The 15,000-nt window shown below is 54.4% G+C and overlaps 1 protein-coding gene across 1 annotated transcript in view; it reads right to left on the reverse strand.

The window, feature by feature from the left end:
* Position 1: 1 nt before the first annotated feature.
* Positions 2–15,000, reverse strand: part of LOC140407109 (REST corepressor 3-like) — a gene marked incomplete at its 3' end in the record, with an annotated part of 21,760 nt that continues 6,761 nt past the window's right edge. The window contains exons 4-8 of the mRNA XM_072494826.1: positions 10,194–10,289; positions 8,805–9,023; positions 7,098–7,175; positions 581–638; positions 2–147 (exon numbers count right to left, since the gene is read on the reverse strand). Coding sequence (XP_072350927.1) covers positions 2–147; positions 581–638; positions 7,098–7,175; positions 8,805–9,023; positions 10,194–10,289 — 597 coding nt within the window. The remainder of the gene's footprint in view (positions 148–580; positions 639–7,097; positions 7,176–8,804; positions 9,024–10,193; positions 10,290–15,000) is intronic.

Consider the following 15,000-nt stretch of genomic DNA (forward strand, 5'->3'; position numbering starts at 1 on the left):
CCTCCTGCTCTGCCTCCCACTCCTGCAGGATCTCTTCCAGGTTGAACCGGCGACGGTAACTGACGAAGAAAGTGTTCACCTGGGCCAGCGTCTTGTTGCCGATCACTTCCGCAATGGCCTGGAAATTCCGCCCATATTTACGGATTCCTGAACATAGAAACATTTTGGGATTTTTTTTCCTCTGGGGTGTGGGTGGGGCAATTTCCATCTTCCAACATACCGACCCCCCCCCCCCCCCCCCCCAAACCAAACAGAGAGCGTCGCCCCGCCCCGGTGCCGAGGAGATGGGGGCAACTGGTGCCCATGTCCACAGCCCTGAGGGGCCGAGTCGGCTTTCACTTCTACCCACTTCCCCTAAAGCCTCTCAACTTCAGACAACACAACATGGATTCGGGGGAATGGGGGTGAAACAGCAACGTCTCCCCTGACAGGTCAACTCAAGCACCATCTAGTACATGAACGGACGCAGCCTGGCAGCCTGACTGAGATCCCTCACTGGGAGGTGCACTGGAGTAAGACGCTGTCAATCTAACTAGATAAGGATGCGGAGCCTGCACGATTCAAGGAGAGGCGTGGATACCTTGAACAGCGAGCAGCTGCTCTTCGGACGTCCAGCGAGCGTTCAGCTTCGGCGTGGTCTGTGGAGGTGGAGAAGGAGAGAGGGAGTGTTACAATAGCGTTCACTGAGAAACAAACCACACTGGTCAACACTTCAGCGCTAACAGTGAAGTCGCTGCCATTCCTCAAACATCTCCCACCCTCACCAGACACCCCAAAACGATGCACGGCTTGGAAGGACATTTGAAAAGTAGCGGCTGCTGTAGCAGTGCGGCACTCCCTCAGTACTGACCCTCTGACAGTGCAGCACTCCCTCAGTACTGACCCTCTGACAGTGCACCACTCCCTCAGTACTGACCCTCTGACAGTGCGGCACTCCCTCAGTACTGACTCTCTGACAGTGCAGCACTCCCTCAGTACTGACCCTCTGACAGTGCGGCACTCCCTCAGTACTGACTCTCTGACATTGCGGCACTCCCTCAGTACTGACCCTCTGACAGTGCGGCACTCCCTCAGTACTGACCCTCTGACAGTGCGGCACTCCCTCAGTACTGACCCTCTGACAGTGCGGCACTCCCTCAGTACTGACCCTCTGACAGTGCGGCACTCCCTCAGGACTGACCCTCTGACAGTGCGGCACTCCCCTCAGTACTGACCCTCTGACAGTGCGGCACGCCCTCAGTACTGACCCTCTGACAGTGCAGCACTCCCTCAGTACTGACCCGCTGACAGTGCAGCACTCCCTCAGTACTGACCCTCTGACAGTGCAGCACTCCCTCAGTACTGACCCTCTGACAGTGCGGCACTCCCTCAGCACTGACCCTCTGACAGTGCAGCACTCCCTCAGTACTGACCCTCTGACAGTGCAGCACTCCCTCAGTACTGACCCGCTGACAGTGCAGCACTCCCTCAGTACTGACCCTCTGACAGTGCGGCACTCCCTCAGTACTGACCCTCTGACAGTGCGGCACTCCCTCAGTACTGACCCTCTGACAGTGCGGCACTCCCTCAGCACTGACCCTCTGACACTGCAGCACTCCCTCAGTACTGACCCTCTGACAGTGCGGCTCTCCCTCAGCACTGACCCTCTGACAGTGCAGCACTCCCTCAGTACTGACCCTCTGACAGTGCGGCACTCCCTCAGTACTGACCCTCTGACAGTGCGGCACTCCCTCAGCACTGACCCTCTGACAGTGCAGCACTCCCTCAGTACTGACCCTGTGACAGTGCGGCACTCCCTCAGTACTGACCCTCTGACAGTGCGGCTCTCCCTCAGTACTGACCCTCTGACAGTGCGGCACTCCCTCAGCACTGACCCTCTGACAGTGCGGCGCTCACTCAGTACTGACCCTCTGACAGTGCGGCACTCCCTCAGTACTGACCCTCTGACAGTGCAGCACTCCCTCAGTACTGACCCTCTGACAGTGCGGCGCTCCCTCAGTACTGACCCTCTGACAGTGCGGCGCTCACTCAGTATTGACCCTCTGACAGTGCGGCACTCACTCAGTACTGACCCTCTGACAGTGCGGCGCTCCCTCTGTACTGACCCTCTGACAGTGCGGCGCTCCCTCTGTACTGACCCTCTGACAGTGCGGCACTCCCTCAGTACTGACCCTCTGACAGTGCAGCACTCCCTCAGTACTGACCCTCTGACAGTGCGGCGCTCCCTCAGTACTGACCCTCTGACAATGCGGTGCTCCCTCAGTACTGACCCTCTGACAGTGCGGCACTCCCTCAGTACTGACCCTCTGACAGTGCGGCACTCCCTCAGTACTGACCCTCTGACAGTGCGGCACTCCCTCAGCACTGACCCTCTGACAGTGCGGCACTCCCTCAGTACTGACCCTCTGACAGTGCGGCACTCCCTCAGCACTGACCCTCTGACAGTGCGGCTCTCCCTCAGTACTGACCCTCTGACAGTGCGGCACTCCCTCAGTACTGACCCTCTGACAGTGCGGCGCTCCCTCAGTACTGACCCTCTGACAGTGCGGCACTCCCTCAGTACTGACCCACTGACAGTGCGGCACTCCCTCAGTACTGACCCTCTGACAGTGCGGCGCTCCCTCAGTACTGACCCTCTGACAGTGCGGCGCTCCCTCAGTACTGACCCTCTGACAGTGCGGCACTCCCTCAGTACTGACCCTCTGACAGTGCGGCACTCCCTCAGTACTGACCCTCTGACAGTGCAGCACTCCCTCAGTACTGACCCTCTGACAGTGAGACACTCCCTCAGTACTGACCCTCTGACAGTGCGGCACTCCCTCAGTACTGACCCTCTGACAGTGCAGCACTTCCTCAGTACTGACCCTCTGACAGTGCGGCACTCCCTCAGTACTGACCCTCTGACAGTACGGCACTCCCTCAGTACTGACCCTCTGACAGTGCGGCACTCCCTCAGTACTGACCCTCTGACAGTGCGGCACTCCCTCAGTACTGACCCTCTGACAGTGCGGCACTCCCTCAGTACTGACCCTCTGACAGTGCGGCACTCCCTCAGTACTGACCCTCTGACAGTGCGGCACTCCCTCAGTACTGACCCTCTGACAGTGCGGCACTCCCTCAGTACTGACCCTCTGACAGTGCGGCACTCCCTCAGTACTGACCCTCTGACAGTGCGGCGCTCCCTCAGTACTGACCCTCTGACAGTGCGGAACTCCCTCAGTACTGACCCTCTGACAGTGCGGAACTCCCTCAGTACTGACCCTCTGACAGTGCGGCGCTCCCTCAGTACTGACCCTCTGACAGTGCGGAACTCCCTCAGTACTGACCCTCTGACAGTGCGGCACTCCCTCAGTACTGACCCTCTGACAGTGCGGCACTCCCTCAGTACTGACCCTCTGACAGTGCGGCACTCCCTCAGTACTGACCCTCTGACAGTGCGGAACTCCCTCAGTACTGACCCTCTGACAGTGCGGAACTCCCTCAGTACTGACCCTCTGACAGTGCGGCGATCCCTCAGCACTGACCCTCTGACAGTGCGGCACTCCCTCAGTACTGACCCTCTGACAGTGCAGCGCTCCCTCAGTACTGACCCTCTGACAGTGCAGCGCTCCCTCAGTACTGACCCTCTGACAGTGCAGCACTCCCTCAGTACTGACCCTCTGACAGTGCGGCACTCCCTCAGTACTGACCCTCTGACAGTGCGGCACTCCCTCAGTACTGACCCTCTGACAGTGCAGCGCTCCCTCAGTACTGACCCTCTGACAGTGCAGCACTCCCTCAGTACTGACCCTCTGACAGTGCGGCACTCCCTCAGTACTGACCCTCTGACAGTGCGGCACTCCCTCAGTACTGACCCTCTGACAGTGCGGCACTCCCTCAGGATTATACCGCATGAAATGGCTTCAATCATGTCCAGAATAAATCAGCTCGGTTCAGTTGAGACACACTTGCGTGTGAAGAGTTAGTGGGTTTGAAATGCACTGCTATACTGGGGGAAGTGCTGTATAGTTGATAGTGCTGTTCTCTGAATGAGTCATTCGCCCCAATGCAATTTAGGTGTATTGAATATAACTTTATTGGTAAATTTGTAAAGGAACATCTGTGATTATGGTGACTTTAATCTGCATATAGATTTGGTACTGAAATTAGTCACAGAGGAGGAATGTCTGGAGTGTGTACGGGATGGATTTCTGGTCGTGTGTTGATGAGCCAACAAAGGAACAGGCCTTTGATGAGAAAGGATTCGTTGGCAATCTATTTCTGAGAGAACCCTTGGGGATGAGTGACCATAATATGGTCACATTCTTTATCAAGGTGGATAGTGGGGTTGTTGATTCTGAGACCAGGGTCCTGAACCTCAATAAAGGTAACTGTGATGGTGTGAGGCACCATGAGCTGGGTATGACGGACTGGGAGACATTACTGAGAGGAAGGACAGCGGACAGGCAATGGCAATTCAAGGAACAAATGGGTGAACTTCAAAAATTGATTATTCCTATTTGGCGCAAGAGTAGAAAGGGAACTGTGGCCAAACCATGGCTTACAGGGAAATTAGAGATAGTATTAGATTCAAAGAAGAGGCATAAAAATTAGCAAGAAATAGCAATAAACCTGAGGATTGGGAACTGTTTAAAATTCAGCAAAGACAGACCAAGGGTTTAATTATGAAGGGGAAAATACAATACGAGAGTAAGCTAGCGGGGAACAGAAACACGGACTGGAAAAGTTTCTTTAGGTATGTACAGAGAAAATGGTTAATAAAAACTAATGTAGGCCCCTTACTGTCCCTTCAACTAAGGGGAACAGCTGCTCCCTCTCCACCCCGTCCATGCCCCTCGTAATCTTGTCCACCTCGATCAGGTCGCCCCTCAGTCTTCTCTGCTCCAGAGAAAATAACCCGAGCCTATCCAATCTCTCTTCATAACTTAACTGTTCCATCCCAGGAACATCCTGGTGAATCTCCTCTGCACCCCCTCCAGTGCAATCACATCCTTCCTATAATGTGGCGACCAGAACTGCACACAGTGCTCCAGCTGTGGCCTCACCAAAGTTCTATACAACTCCAACAGGACCTCCCTGCTTTTGTAATCCATGCCTCGATTGATAAAGGCAAGTGTCCCCTGTGCCTTTTTCACCTCCCTATTAACCTGCCCTTCTGCCTTCAGAGATTTATGGACAAACACGGCAAGGTCCCTCTGCTCCTGAGGAATTCCCAGTGTCAGGCCGTTCATTGAATATTTCATTGTTAAATTGCTCCTTCCAAAGTGTAACAGGGTGGGTTCAAAGCCGGCTGAGCTGTAGGAGACCGAGGGGGGTGACAGACGTCTGCTTTAGTGACTGGACGTCAGTGTCCAGTGTCGGACCACAGGGATCTGTGCTGGGCCCCCTATTATTCATCATTTATATAAACAACATAGATGACTATGTGTGGGGGGGATCAGTAAGATTGCGGATGACACAAAGATTGGCCGGGTGGTTAACAGTGAGGCTGAGAGTCCCGGGTTACAGGAAGATACAGGCGGGATGGTCAACTGGGCAGAAAAGTGGCAGATGGAATTTAACCCTGAAAAGTCCGAGCTGATACATTTTGGAAGGAGCAGTTGTTATTAAATTTAGTACCAATTAATTAATTACAATAAAATAAATACTTATTAAATTTAAGCTACATGGTCCCTTGCGCTAGATTTCTGCAATAAATAGTAAATACTAACTGCACTAATCTCCAACAGGTGAGTTATTAAAATACTTATTGTTCCGAAACTCCTCCTCCCGGAGTTGGCGCCAATCCATCCTGCCGGCTAGTTAGATTAACTCCAATTCTCTATCGCCGTTCTTTGCTTGTCCTTGTTACTGCTAATTTCCCGATGGAATTGTTCCTCCAGATTGGAGGGTAGCTAATATAACCCCGCTATTCAAAAAGGGAGGTAGAGAGAAAACAGGGAACTGTAGACCAGTGAGCCTAACGTAGGCAGTAGGGAAGTTGCTGGAGTCCATTCTCAAGGATTTCCTAGCACAGCAATTGGAAAGCAGGGGTGTAATCAGACAGAGTCAACGTGGATTTACAAAAGGGAAACCATGCTTGACAAATCGACTGGAATTCTTTGAAGATGTGACGAGTCGAGTTGACCAGGGGGAACCGGTGGATGTGGTTTATTTAGACTTTCAGAAGGCTTTCGACAAGGTCTCGTGTCGCAGATTAATATGTAAAGTTTAAGCACATGGGATTGTGGCTAGTGTCTTGAGATGGATAGAAAGCTGGTTAGCAGACAGGAAGCAAAGTTGGAATAAATGGATCTTTTTCTGATTGGTGGCAGTGACTAGTGGGGTACCACAGGGATCTGTGCTAGGACCCCAACTGTTCACATTATATATTAATGGCTTCAAAGCGAGAGGATTTGTGTATAGTGTAGGGGTCAATTACTAGGGGGGCATAGGTTTAAGGTGAGAGGGGCAAGGTTTAGAGTAGATGTACGAGGCAGGTTTTTTACACAGAGGGTAGTGGGTGCCTGGAACTCGCTACCGGAGGAGGTAGTGGAAGCAGGGACGACAGTGACATTTAAGGGGCGTCTTGAGAAATACATGAATAGGATGGGAATAGAGGGATACGGACCCAGGAAGTGTAGAAGATTGTAGTTTAATCGGGCAGCATGGTCGGCACGGGCTTGGAGGGCCGAAGGGCCTGTTCCTGTGCTGTACATTTCTTTGTTCTTTGTATAGGAATAGAGATGTTTTACTGCAATTGTACAGCACATTGGTGAGGCCGCACCTGGAGTGGTGTGTGCTGCCGACCAGATGGGATTAGGGTAATGCTCATGGGGAGGGTAAAACGCAACGTGACTGTGTGGGCCAAACCGCCTGCTCCCACCCGGTTCTGTCTCTGATTCTACATGTTCCGCTCTGCAAATGTAGAGGTCTCGCTATTTGAAGTAAAATGGAAACTTCTTGCCATGTTGGGCGAGCCAATATTCCTCCACCAAACATCAGCCGGTGCTGCACTCGGCTCCAACAGAAACACCAACTGTCTCAGTATAAATACAAGTATTGGAGGATTCGAGCAACAATGATGGGAGTGAGGTTTAGCCACGTCGCACCCTTACCTCCGGTGGTCGCAGTTTGTCAATCCCGCCATCCAGTGTCTGTTTCAATGAGCTGTTTATCTGTTTTATTGTCTGCACCTGTGGTACAGACGTGACGCAAAAAATTAACATCTCCGGTGATAATGGAGGAACAGATACAACAACTGCATTGTCACCATCTTCCCCATCTCTTCTTCCCCAGAAATTCATTGCATTTCCCCATCAAACACTCCCAGGACAGGTACAGCACGGGGTTAGATACAGAGTAAAGCTCCCTCTACACTGTCCCCATCAAACACTCCCAGGACAGGTACAGCACGGGGTTAGATACAGAGTAAAGCTCCCTCTACACTGTCCCCATCAAACACTCCCAGGACAGGTACAGCACGGGGTTAGATACAGAGTAAAGCTCCCTCTACACTGTCCCCATCAAACACACCCAGGACAGGCACAGCACGGGGGTAGATACAGAGTAAAGCTCCCTCTACACTGTCCCCATCAAACACTCCCAGGACAGGTACAGCACGGGGTTAGATACAGAGTAAAGCTCCCTCTACACTGTCCCCATCAAACACTCCCAGGATAGGTACAGCACTGGGTTAGATACAGAGTAAAGCTCCCTCTACACTGTCCCCATCAAACACTCCCAGGACAGGTACAGCACGGGGTTAGATACAGAGTAAAGCTCCCTCTACACTGTCCCCATCAAACACACCCAGGACAGGTACAGCACGGGGTTAGATACAGTGTAAAGCTCCCTCTACACTGTCCCCATCAAACACTCCCAGGACAGGTACAGCACGGGTTAGATACAGAGTAAAGCTCCCTCTGCACTGTCCCCATCAAACACTCCCAGGACAGGTACAGCACGGGGTTAGATACAGAGTAAAGCTCCCTCTACTCTGTCCCCATCAAACACTCCCAGGACAGACACAGCACGGGGTTAGATACAGAGTAAAGCTCCCTCTACACTGTCCCCATCAAACACTCCCAGGACAGGTACAGCACGGGGTTAGATACAGAGTAAAGCTCCCTCTACACTGTCCCCATCAAACACACCCAGGACAGGTACAGCACTGGGTTAGATACAGAGTAAAGCTCCCTCTACACTGTCCCCATCAAACACTCCCAGGACAGGTACAGCACGGGGTTAGATACAGTGTAAAGCTCCCTCTACACTGTCCCCATCAAACACTCCCAGGACAGGTACAGCACGGGGTTAGATACAGTGTAAAGCTCCCTCTACACTGTCCCCATCAAACACTCCCAGGACAGGGACAGCACGGGGTTAGATACAGAGTAAAGTTCCCTCTCCACTCTCCCCATCAAACACTCCCTGGGCAGGTACAGCACGGGGTTAGATACAGAGTAAAGCTCCCTCTACACTGTCCCCATCAATCACTCCCAGGACAGGTACAGCACGGGGTTAGATACAGAGTAAAGCTTCCTCTACTGTAGTTGGCTGTTATTTCCCATTTCCTGTATCTGGCATTTTTTGTTGAGCTATTGTCACAGGACAGACTTGACAATCTCTTTGAATTTCGGATCCCAAAACCAGGGAACTAGGACCCCATTCCCCTTCCCCCACAACACCCTCCCAACCCCCACCCAGAGCTTTGGGTTGCGTTTGCCTCCAGAAATGGAAGGTGGGGATGTAAACCGCTGCCCCGTTAAGCGTGTAACTGCCCTCAGTCCCACCCTGCACCTCACCCGTCGCACTTGCATCACCTGCCGTTTGATGGAGATGAGTTGAGAGTCCAGTTGTCGGAGTGAGATGGTGGCAGCGTTGGGGTTGGCGGAGACTCCTGCCACCTCCTCCTGACTCAGGTACATGTCCTTGGGCGGCCGTCTCTTTGAGCGAGGAGGGTGGTGGCGATACTGAATGCTCTGCGACTCTCTCTTCACCGATATCGATTTGCCGTTTGCGGGTTTTGGTTCCCCGGGACGCTGCGGAACGGGGAAGGACCAGAAGCAGAGTTTAAAACAGTTTGTGTTCAGCTTTCCTCCCCTTTTAAAACCCCCCTCCCACAACAAGCATTCTCTTTCTGGTTTGCTCTTGCTGTGCTGACGTGGATGTCAAGGCCAGGGGCAGAGCTGATCCACCTTAACTGCTGCTAGCAAGACTTTCCCTGCACAGATTTCCAAACCCCCTTCAATTGCGTCTTTTCTAAACGCTAAGAAGCTATGTGGGCGAAAGAGCAGCAGAGCAATTCTGGGATGCAAGTCGAGAAATCATTACAAGAAAGTGGACAGGTATCAGCATAGAGTCACAGATGTTTACCGCAGGGAAACAGGCCCTTCGGCCCAGCTGGTCCATGCCGCCCAGTTTCTATCACTAAGTCCCACTTGCCCACATTTGGCCCATTTCCCTCTATACCCACCCGGCCCATGGAACTGACTGTTTTTTTAAAGGACAGAATCGTACCCGCCTCTACCACTGCCTCTGGCAGCCCGTTCCAGATGTTCCCCACCCTCTGTGTGAAGACATTTCCCCTCTGGTCTCTTTTCTATCTCTCCCCTCTCACCGTAAACCTCTGCCCTCTATCTAGAGTCCTCTACCTTTGGGAAAAGATGCTGACTATCTACCTTATCTCCGCCCCTCATTATTTTATAGACCTCTATAAGATCACCCCTAAGCCTCCGACGCTCCAGGGAAAAAAGTCCCAGCCTATCCAGCCTCTCCTTATAACTCAAACCATCGAGCCCTGGTAGCATCCTCGTCAATCTCTGCTGCGCTCTTTCCAGTTTAACAATATCCTTCCTACAATCGGGTGACCAGAACTGCACACAGTATTCCAAGTGTGGCCGTACCAATGTCTTGTACAACTTCAACAAGACGTCCCAACTCCTGTATTCAATGTTCTGACCAATGAAACCTCGCCTGCCGAATGCCTTCTCCACCACCCTGTCCACCTGCGACTCCACCTTCCAGGAGCTAATAGAAGCCTGATGGAAGGTTGGCTTTTCCCGTGACGGTGGTGTGACAGCTATTCAGGGTCCTGCCAGTCACACCTCCTCGAGACGCATCCTTTGTTTCTTCCCGTGCCCCACTCCCACACTCGTTATCCTAACGCTGTGACAATAATTAACCGTTATTCACCCCCCCTCATCACAGACCTTTCCTTGTGTTCTGCTCCCAACCTCCACCCTCTCCAGTTCCTCGGAAGCTACTACATTCCGGAATAAAGGCAAAATGCTGCCGGCGCTGGAAATCTGAAATAAAAACAGAAAATGCTGGAAATGCTCAGCAGGTCTGGCAGCGCCTGTGGAATGCCGAGGACGGAATGCGGAACAGGAGGTCCTGGTCCTCCAGTTTGTGTTGGGAGCAAACCTGCTGAGTTGATCCGAGTCCATAGAATCCCCACAGTGCAGGTGGTCACCTGGCCCATCGAGGCTGCAACGACCCTCTGACAGGGCACCCGACCCGAACCACTCTCCTGCCCTATCCCCGGAACTCCACCCAACCAGCACATCTCTGGACCGTGGGAGGAAACCGGAGCACCCGGGGGAAACTCACGCAGACACGGGGAGAACGTGCAGACTCCGCACAGACAGTGACCCGAGTCGGGAATCGAACCCTGGTCCCTGGCACGGTGAAGGAACAGTGTTAAGCCGGGTCCCTGGCACTGTGAGACAGCAGTGTTAACCCGGGTCCCTGGCACTGTGAGACAGCAGTGTTAACCCAGGTCCCTGGCACTGTGTGACAGCAGTGTTAACCCGGGTCCCTGGCACTGTGAGACAGCAGTGTTAACCCGGGTCCCTGGCTCTGTGAGACAGCAGTGTTAACCCGGGTCCCTGGCACTGTGAGACAGCAGTGTTAACCCGGGTCCCTGGCTCTGTGAGACAGCAGTGTTAACCCAGGTCCCTGGCTCTGTGAGACAGCAGTGTTAACCCGGGTCCCTGGCACTGTGCGACAGCAGTGTTAACCTGGGTCCCTGGCTCTGTGAGGTAGCAGTGTTAACCCGGGTCCCTGGCACAGTGAGACAGCAGCGTTAACCCGGGTCCCTGGCACTGTGAGACAGCAGTGTTAACCCGGGTCCCTGGCACTGTGAGACAGCAGTGTTAACCGGGTCCCTGGCACTGTGAGGCAGCAGTGTTAACCTGGGTCCCAGTCACTGTGTGACAGCAGTGTTAACTTGGGTCCCTGGCACTGTGAGACAGCAGTGTTAACCCGGGTTCCTGGCACTGTGAGAAAGCAGTGTTAACCCGGGTCCCAGTCACTGTGTGACAGCAGTGTTAAATTGGGTCCCTGGCACTGTGAGACAGCAGTGTTAACCCGGGTCCCTGGCACTGTGAGACAGCAGTGTTAACCCGGGTCCCTGGCACTGTGAGGCAGCAGTGTTAACCCGGGTCCCTGGCACTGTGAGACAGCAGTGTTAACCCGGGTCCCTGGCACTGTGAGGCAGCAGTGTTAACCCAGGTCCCTGGCTCTGTGAGACAGCAGTGTTAACCCGGGTCCCTGGCACTGTGAGGCAGCAGTGTTAACCCGGGTCCCTGGCACTGTGAGACAGCAGTGTTAACCCGGGTTCCTGGCTCTGTGTGATAGCAGTGTTAACCCGTGTCCCTGGCTCTGTGTGATAGCAGTGTTAACCCGGGTCCCTGGCACTGTGAGACAGCAGTGTTAACCCGGGTCCCTGGCTCTGTGAGACAGCAGTGTTAACCCGGGTCCCTGGCTCTGTGAGATAGCAGTGTTAACCCGGTCCCTGGCACTGTGAGACAGCAGTGTTAACCCGGGTCCCTGGCACTGTGAGGCAGCAGTGTTATCCCGGGTCCCTGGCTCTGTGAGACAGCAGTGTTAACCCGGGCCCCTGGCTCTGTGAGATAGCAGTGTTAACCCGGGTTCCTGGCACTGTGAGACAGCAGTGTTAACCCGGGTCCCTGGCACTGTGAGACAGCAGAGTTAACCTGGGTTCCTGGCACTGTGAGACAGCAGTGTTAACCCGGGTCCCTGACTCTGTGAGACAGCAGTGTTAACCCGGGTTCCTGGCACTGTGAGGCAGCAGTGTTAACCCGGGTCCCTGGCTTTGTGAGACAGCAGTGTTAACCCGGGTCCCTGGCTCTGTGAGACAGCAGTGTTAACCCGGGTCCCTGGCTCTGTGAGACAGCAGTGTTAACCCGGGTCCCTGGCTCTGTGAGACAGCAGTGTTAACCCGGGTCCCTGGCATTGTGAGACAGCAGTGTTAACCCGGGTCCCTGGCACTGTGAGACAGCAGTGTTAACCCGGGTCCCTGGCACTGTGAGACAGCAGTGTTAACCCGGGTCCCTGGCACTGTGAGACAATAGTGTTAACCCGGGTCCCTGGCCCAGTGAGACAGCAGTGTTAACCCGGGTCCCTGGCTCTGTGAGACAGCAGTGTTAACCCGGGTCCCTGGCACTGTGAGACAGCAGTGTTAACCCGGGTCCCTGGCTCTGTGAGACAGCAGTGTTAACCCGGGTCCCTGGCTCTGTGAGACAGCAGTGTTAACCCGGGTCCCTGGCACTGTGAGACAGCAGTGTTAACCCGGGTCCCTGGCACTGTGAGACAGCAGTGTTAACCCGGGTCCCTGGCTCAGTGAGACAGCAGTGTTAACCCGGGTCCCTGGCTCTGTGAGACAGCAGTGTTGACCCGGGTCCCTGGCACTGTGAGACAGCAGTGTTAATCCGGGTCCCTGGCACTGTGAGACAGCAGTGTTAACCCGGGTCCCTGGCACGGTGAGACAGCAGTGTTAACCCGGGTCTCTGGCACGGTGAGACAGCAGTGTTAACCCGGGTCCCTGCCACTGTGAGACAGCAGTGTTAACCCGGGTGCCAGTCACTGTGTGACAGCAGTGTTAACCCGGGTCCCTGGCACTGTGAGGCAGCAGTGCTAACCCGGGTCCCTGGCTCTGTGAGACAGCAGTGTTAACCCGGGTCCCTGGCTCTGTGAGACAGCAGTGTTAACCCGGGTCCCTGGCTCTGTGAGACAGCAGTGTTAACCCGGGTCCCTGGCACTGTGAGGCAGCAGTGTTAACCCGGGTCCCTGGCACTGTGAGGCAGCAGTGTTAACCCGGGTCCCTGGCACTGTGAGGCAGCAGTGTTAACCCGGGTCCCTGGCACTGTGAGACAGCAGTGTTAACCCGGGTCCCTGGCACTGTGAGACAGCAGTGTTAACCCGGGTCCCTAGCTCAGTGAGACAGCAGTGTTAACCCGGGTCCCTGGCACTGTGAGACAGCAGTGCTAACCCGGGTCCCTGGCACTGTGATACAGCAGTGTTAACCCGGGTCCCTGGCTCTGTGAGACAGCAGTGTTAACCCGGGTCCCTGGCTCTGTGAGACAGCAGTGTTAACCCGGGTCCCTGGCACTGTGAGGCAGCAGTGTTAACCCGGGACCCTGGCTCTGTGAGACAGCAGTGTTAACCCGGGTCCCTGGCTCTGTGAGATAGCTGTGTTAACCCGGGTCCCTGGCTCTGTGAGACAGCAGTGTTAACCCGGGTCCCTGGCACTGTGAGACAGCAGTGTTAACCCGGGTCCCTGGCTCTGTGAGACAGCAGTGTGTACCCGGGTCCCTGGCACTGAGAGACAGCAGTGTTAACCCGGGTCCCTGGCACTGTGAGACAGCAGTGTTAACCCGGGACCCTGGCTCTGTGAGACAGCAGTGTTAACCCGGGTTCCTGGCACTGTGAGGCAGCAGTGTTAACCCGGGTCCCTGGCTCTGTGAGACAGCAGTGTTAACCCGGGTTCCTGGCACTGTGAGACAGCAGTGTTAACCCGGGTCCCTGGCTCAGTGAGACAGCAGTGTTAACCCGGGTCCCTAGCTCAGTGAGACAGCAGTGCTAACCCGGGTCCCTGGCTCTGTGAGACAGCAGTGTTAACCCGGGTCCCTGGCTCTGTGAGATAGCAGTGTTAACCCAGGTCCCTGGCACTGTGAGACAGCAGTGTTAACCCGGGTCCCTGGCTCTGTGAGATAGCAGTGTTAACCCGGGTCCCTGGCACTGTGAGACAGCAGTGTTAACCCGGGTCCCTGGCACTGTGAGACAGCAGTGTTAACCCGGGACCCTGGCTCTGTGAGACAGCAGTGTTAACCCGGGTTCCTGGCACTGTGAGGCAGCAGTGTTAACCCGGGTCCCTGGCTCTGTGAGACAGCAGTGTTAACCCGGGTTCCTGGCACTGTGAGACAGCAGTGTTAACCCGGGTCCCTGGCTCAGTGAGACAGCAGTGTTAACCCGGGTCCCTAGCTCAGTGAGACAGCAGTGCTAACCCGGGTCCCTGGCTCTGTGAGACAGCAGTGTTAACCCGGGTCCCTGGCTCTGTGAGATAGCTGGGTTATTCCTGCATTCTCTATTACATTTCCCATTCTCCCCAGTTCTGATGAAAGGTCAGTGATCTGATAAATCTGCTGCCTGACTTGCTGAGTATTCCCAAGGCTTTCTGCTCTTATTTCAGGTTCATAGCAGTCAGGGTATTTTGCTTTTGTTCAGCCGCAAACCTCTGCACAGACCCCACATGGAGCAACGACATTGAGTTCTGGGCACTACACTTCAGGAAGGAGATACTGTGCTTGCAGGAGACGCAGCACCCACTGACCAGAATGACACCAGGATGAAAATGGGGCAAATGATGCTGCCAGTTTGTACAGACAACTCTTGCATCGTTTTCCCCACAGCTGACCTAAATGAGGTGTTTAAAATGATTCAAGGATTCAATAGGGTAATTGAAGAGAACAAAGGGGCAGAAACTTAAAATCGGAGCCAGGGCGCCCGGTGGTAATATCGGCAAGCTCACCCCCATGGACGGTGGAGTGGGAATCTGGAATCGAGGGCATGAAGCAAGCGGCAGGAATTGCCTGACAGGCTCGAGGAGCTGAATGGCCCCCTCCTGCCCCAGCGTCAGACCACACCCCAGGGTTAAACGGAATGGCCACAGAGGAGAACGACAACATGCTGCGCATGGCACTGGGTTAGGCCGGG

The sequence above is a fragment of the Scyliorhinus torazame genome, unplaced genomic scaffold (genome assembly GCF_047496885.1).
Source record: "Scyliorhinus torazame isolate Kashiwa2021f unplaced genomic scaffold, sScyTor2.1 scaffold_1170, whole genome shotgun sequence".
NCBI classification, from domain to species: domain Eukaryota; kingdom Metazoa; phylum Chordata; class Chondrichthyes; order Carcharhiniformes; family Scyliorhinidae; genus Scyliorhinus; species Scyliorhinus torazame.